We start from the raw sequence: 6,000 nt of genomic DNA on the forward strand, positions 1-6,000 counted from the left end.
TTATTTCTATTACTTCTACTACCACTATTGTGTTTTCTTTCATTATTGCAGTAATAATTTCCTGAGATGTGGCTATCAGTATCTCGTTAAAATGTCGAACTTTATGTTTTCTATTTTCTCCCTGTTTTGTTTTAGTGTGTTACCGTGTGTTTACATTGTTTTAAATATCATCGCGAATCACTTTATTTTTTTCATTCTTTTCACTATACACTTTTCAAATTTATAACATTACTCCAACATTTTCCACACATACACATAATTTCAGCAAATATACACTAAATAATTCGCAAAACAAACACACTGACACAGAAAGTGCTTCAAATAAGAAGACATCATTCTGTGCGCGTGTTTGTTGCGAGTTAAACCCTATTGCATTATGCCAAATCGGCACATGCCACATACGTAACCATACCGTTTAGTAGAAAGCATCTTGTGTACATAAAGTACATAAATTCAGAGGGTACATCGCAGGTCAAAAGCTGCAATTTTGGCACTGAATGTACGATTCTGTTTGGCGTGTGTGTGACAGTGCATGAAAGTAACATATATGATAAACACTTTGCTTTATATTACACTAAATGATGAAACGCTGTGTTCGCTGCTATCCATCTTTTGGATAGATTTTATTGGCGACAAGTGAACGAAAAAGACGTTTACAGAATATACATATTTACGGTGCTTCTTTTTCTTTCTTTTTTCCCCCTCTCACCGTTCGATGGGTGTGGTGTTTGTGCCAATTGCGATATAACGCGGCGGCTTCTATATCGGCTAATGTAGATATCCTTCCGCTCAAAACGACGACGGGATCTATTGCGAAAGGAAACATAACGCTAGCATCCGGAACAGTCGGTACGGCGATGGTTGGCAAGAGATTGTCGGGAGGTAATGCTTCGTCGCCGTCCGGTGGTACCATATCGGGAGCGTCGCTCGTTAATACTGCCGGTGGAACCATTGTAACGCCGGTTTCGATACAGAAGGTGGACGCATCGTCTAGCGAGCTTATTGTGCCGACGGTGGTGAAGAGCGAAGCTGCCAGTGGTGTGCGCAAACTGTCTGCCAGTGCACTTGCCGGTGCTCCGGCCAAAACATTCACCCATCCCCGGATCAAGTATTCGCGGGCTAAGAACCCTTACAGCACTCCTGCCAACACTGGTATAACGACTTCCACGATAACGATGCCTATCCTGACCATTCCCACGGTCACACCTTCGTCCGCTAGCTCCGGTAGCAGCGCCACGATACAGGTGCAGGAAGTAGCGCAGCAGCTAGCTCCACCAACGGTCACCGTGGCCGGGACCGAGCGACAGTTGTTGAACTTTTCGCTGTCACGTAAACTGGGATCCGCAGGGCAACAGTCCCAGCAGCACGTCACGATCACTGGCGCAGGACCTCCCGGCCTGACGACGATCAATGCTTCGACCCTACAGCAGATCCCGATAGCTGCAGCCATAAGTGGTGCTAATGCACGCGGTGGCTCGGTGACTACCCGCTACACGGTGAACGAATACGAAACGTCGGGCTCTAACACGTCCCAGAGCGCTGACTTCCCGCCTGGAATGATCGACGATCTCGATTACTCGGTAATTGAGGACATTGATCTGTCCGATGGGGTGTCGACCAATTTCAGCAACGTGGTCGCTGCCGCCGCCGCAGCTGCCATGAATGTAGTCTCCTCTGGTCAGCAGCAACAGCAGCAGCAACAACAACAGCAACAACAGCAAACAACGACCATAGCGGGAAGCAAAATGTCATCGGACGTGGATAACAATGGATCTCAAAGTGACGACGATGATGGTGATATGATGGACGAGGGCGGAGATGAGGGTAGTGGCGACCTGGGGCACGATGACGACGGCGAACACATCACAAAGTACAACACGAAGATGCTGAAGCTGAAGAAGGACAGTGGACCGATGGCTGGGGCGAAGCTGCTGAACGCATCGGTTGGCGACAGCAAGTACGCGCTGCTAGCGAATCCAAACATTATGCGAAATTTCGAATACACGGTAAATGAGTCGACCGGGGTAAGTGATACGGATGACGGCGAGGTCCGCCAGTATGTGTGCAGACACTGTGGGAAGCGATACCGCTGGAAGTCAACCCTGCGGCGTCACGAAAATGTCGAGTGCGGTGGCAAGGAAGCGTCGCACCAGTGTCCCTACTGCAGCTACAAGGCGAAACAGCGCGGCAATCTCGGTGTGCACATACGCAAGCATCATTCGGAGATGCCGCAGCTGGAGAGCCGCCGTAGGTCGAACAAGTCGCGCCATTCGATGTAACTGATGAGTTCATAATTTTGATCTTTCTCTTTTTCTCATAGCAGTACCCCAGTGATTTGTGTGACATTTCTGCTTAACTAAACACTTTCAGGATCTCTTTTAACTTACCCTTGCCTACAAACACATTATCCGGTGTCTGTAGAAACCTGATACATTGTGGAGTACGGCACCATTTGTTTTTTATGTCCAATTCCTTTAATTGGAACCATTTCTATTGGTTTTATGAACAACAGAAGTTGAAAGAAGTCACTGATATAGCCAATCCCATGAGTGGTGTACAGCCAGGCATCGACTGACAACGGTTGTTGCGCTAAAGAAGAAGAAAAAGAAGAAGTTGAAAGATGGCTTGCGACTTTATGCAAATTGCCAAGATTCGAAAGGTAACAAACTGTTACGGCTATCAGGACTACTTAGTATTGCATCTTTTTCCTCATCAATTATTGGGATTAAATGATTGTTTTTTTTGTTACCATCTTGGAGTGTTGAATCCTAGAGTGTATTTTTGGACTCCATCATATTTTATCGACTTAGATTTCGATTCTAGTCAACTGTCATCGACGCCTGTTTAGACAGGTAGATTGTAAAAAATAAGCAAATTGCTACATATCAGATCCTTATTAGTGACATTGATAATATTGGGACGATATTTGGTCCATACATGTGGAGATCATCTAAGCTGCTCTATTAGTCAGATTGTTTGCTTGAATGCTTCTTTACAAGGGCATTCTTGCCAAGAACTGATTGCAAGCATGCCTCTAACTGAAATGGATGCTTAAAAGATGATAATGACGCAAACATTGCAGTTGTTTTTTTAACGATTTTACAAAACAGCCTCTGTAACTACTTTGAGGTATGTTCAACATATTTTTATGATGATGGTCATAGTGATAATGCATTGGTCATGATTGTTGATGCATTAGACGTGCCACAATATTAAAGCGTGTTAGATCAATGTGTTTGCTCCAAGAAATAATTACTTCTTGTAAAGTAAAGCCAAATTTTCTTAGGAACTCTACAAAATACACATGTCGCTGTTGGTTTTATTTATATGTTTCCGTCATATTGGATTGCCAGTAACCCCGTTGTCTTATCTATCTATCTATAATACACCTAAACTTTAGTGCAGTCGTCATGCCGATCAGTGTAATGGTTTGAACAAGCTTGAGATTTTGCCATCCTTAAAAGCGTTTTTTTGAAAAGCGACAGAGCCAAATTATAGCGACTGTCCCTGTCCCCGTCTGTGTGCTGGTTCGATGCTCCTTTTGAGGAGAGTATTTGTGACCGGTCGGGTCAGAGTCGCGTGCTACATTTAAAACAAGAAATGTTTTCTTTAAACTTAGCGGTTAAGATTTTACATAATTTAAGTAATGTGTACCGTTTGCTATTATTCATATGTTTGATATATATACGTATAAACAAGTGTGTATGTGTGAGTGTAGTGTGCGCTATTGTACTAATGACAAAAGGGATTCAAACACTTTCCTTTTTTAACTATATCATTTTGCATTCGCCATTTCGTTTTCATGACATATAATGGTGGTCGCAGTTGGGGGCGTTGATGCTTTGCACTCTCCCCTGCCTGTGTACCCCATTCGGAGTGAAAAACACAATGTTTTCTTACAAACAAGATTTACTAAAAATAGCGTGTAATCTATATTGAATTATAGCCTCTCCTAAGTAATTTTCGTGTGTTGCATTACATCATCATGCATTTTAAACTGTTGCTTTTGGAGGAAGAGAATGGTCTTAATTATCGTTATACGATACATATGATTGCTGGAATTTCACCACACTGAGTTGAAACGTGTGCTGCTGCTACTAGCAGTGTAACTTATCATTAAAGGGGCACAACTGAACATTGCAAGCTGCTTCCAACATGCATTTTAAGCAAATATTATGCAACACATCGCAAAAAATGCATTGAGCAAACCTTAAAGCTAATTTTTGTTTGATTCTCATTTAGTATTGATTGAAATTAACAATTGTGCATTTTTTTAAATTAAGTTTGTTTCATTTATGCAGAATTCACAGAAGTTTTTTTAAACTACCCGGATTGATTTCATATTGCTGACCATTCACCGACACAGTGTGTGAGGTATCATTGTGTGGATTAAGGCTACTCTCGAAAAGAAAAGTGGAACAAAAAGGTCGTCGCGGTGTAGCTAATGTTGAAGCATACAAATTAGATTCTAGTACTCAACTCCTGCGTGTGTCGTACGGTAGATTATGGTGGAGATGGTGCCGTGTAGTGCGCAGAACCAGAGAACAAAAATATTTATGAAGGGTCAGTTAAGAAGACGAGGAAAAGAAAAAGAAACCAGTTTAGTGTGTGAAAACGTTATATACAAAGCTAAAAAAAAAACAAAAAGAAAACCCCTTTGTGATGGAGGTGATTACACAAAACACATCAAATGTTTGAAAACGATATTTTGGCCGAAGCAAAACCATGTGTGTGAGTGCATATGGCAAAATGGAACCAGTTATTAGGCTTAAAAAAGGAATACAGAGAGGAGACGTAATATGCAAAGTAAAAATCAGTTGTTAGATTCACACACACACACATACAAAAAAGCGCATTAAAGTTAAGAGTTTTATAGAGTGTCAATGTTTGTTCTCTCTCTCCCCCTCTCTCTATCGTGACGCTTATAAGAACAACGTATAGAGTGCTTACATGAAGCGATCAAACAGAAACTTATTTTGTGTATAGAGAGCGAGTGTCGTCGGTGCGTACATCTACATTTTATATATGAAAACACAGAAAACAAACAGCAAAACGAAGCCAAAAATAATGACGCGGAGTGTAGTCGTGTGTGCGTGTGGTGTAGCCAGAACAAAACACATGGGCTTACGAATGAATTGATTAAACATGTGCAAATAGTTGTAATAATAACGGTAAATCATGCCCAGAAGAATAGAGCTATTTTAAAATCATACTATTTTAGCGAAGTAAAATGCCCAATTGCAAGATGTTCACGGAGTAAAAAAGCGACATCTTTACACCCACAAAAACAGCTCGATCGGGAGTACAAAACTGAAAGCAAGATAGGGTTAAACTGAAGAGCAAATAACATATAAACAAAAGGAAGCGAAATCATCAGGAGCTGTAGAGGAAGGCAGGGCAAGTAAAACCACACAAACAATCGTATGAAAAAGGAACAAATATTTGCGTAAGGCTCAACATATATGCAAAACAAAACATTAAAAAAAAAACGCAAAATGAGTTATAAGAACCAAGCCACGTAATGGTGTTTTTTTATTGTTTGGTTCCTTTTTTAATATAATAATTTCCCCCAATGTCGTTATAACACTCGATCGACGCCAACAGAGAGAAATATCACAAGCCCTTAGTTCCTTTTTCGCCGTGCGGAAGGAGTGAGTGCTTGGTTGGACTGAATGATGATACGAGTGAATGCTGAATGGATGTGATTAGACTAAACAAAGAAGATAAAAAAAATGTAGAAGACAAATACCTTTTTTTTGGACAATCAAGACTAAAGACAATTTTTAAATGGTTTTACATATGGTCAATGTTGCTGTTGTGAATTGTGTGCTCTTAATATTGTTTTGGCTCTCATCTCATTATGTTTTTCATGTACAACATCTTGCCTGTGTCCATTCAAATGTTCATCCTTCAATACCTATATCCCTTTTGTATTCCTTTTATGTATGACCCTTTTTTTTAAATAAGAAGAAACTGACGCAAAACACATACCAACAACAA

The 6,000-nt window shown here is 41.0% G+C and overlaps 1 protein-coding gene across 3 annotated transcripts in view; it reads left to right on the forward strand.

The window, feature by feature from the left end:
- LOC120893795 (longitudinals lacking protein-like) overlaps positions 1–5,571 on the forward strand; it is a 66,701-nt gene extending 61,130 nt beyond the window's left edge. For all 3 annotated transcript variants that reach the window (XM_040295904.1, XM_040295903.1, XM_040295905.1), the window contains exon 8: positions 778–5,571. In XM_040295904.1, the coding sequence (XP_040151838.1) occupies positions 778–2,279 (1,502 nt within the window). In that variant the 3' untranslated portion in view covers positions 2,280–5,571. The remainder of the gene's footprint in view (positions 1–777) is intronic.
- Positions 5,572–6,000: the final 429 nt, after the last annotated feature.

Source organism: Anopheles arabiensis, chromosome 2 (assembly GCF_016920715.1).
Source record: "Anopheles arabiensis isolate DONGOLA chromosome 2, AaraD3, whole genome shotgun sequence".
In the NCBI taxonomy this organism is placed as follows: Eukaryota; Metazoa; Arthropoda; class Insecta; order Diptera; family Culicidae; genus Anopheles; species Anopheles arabiensis.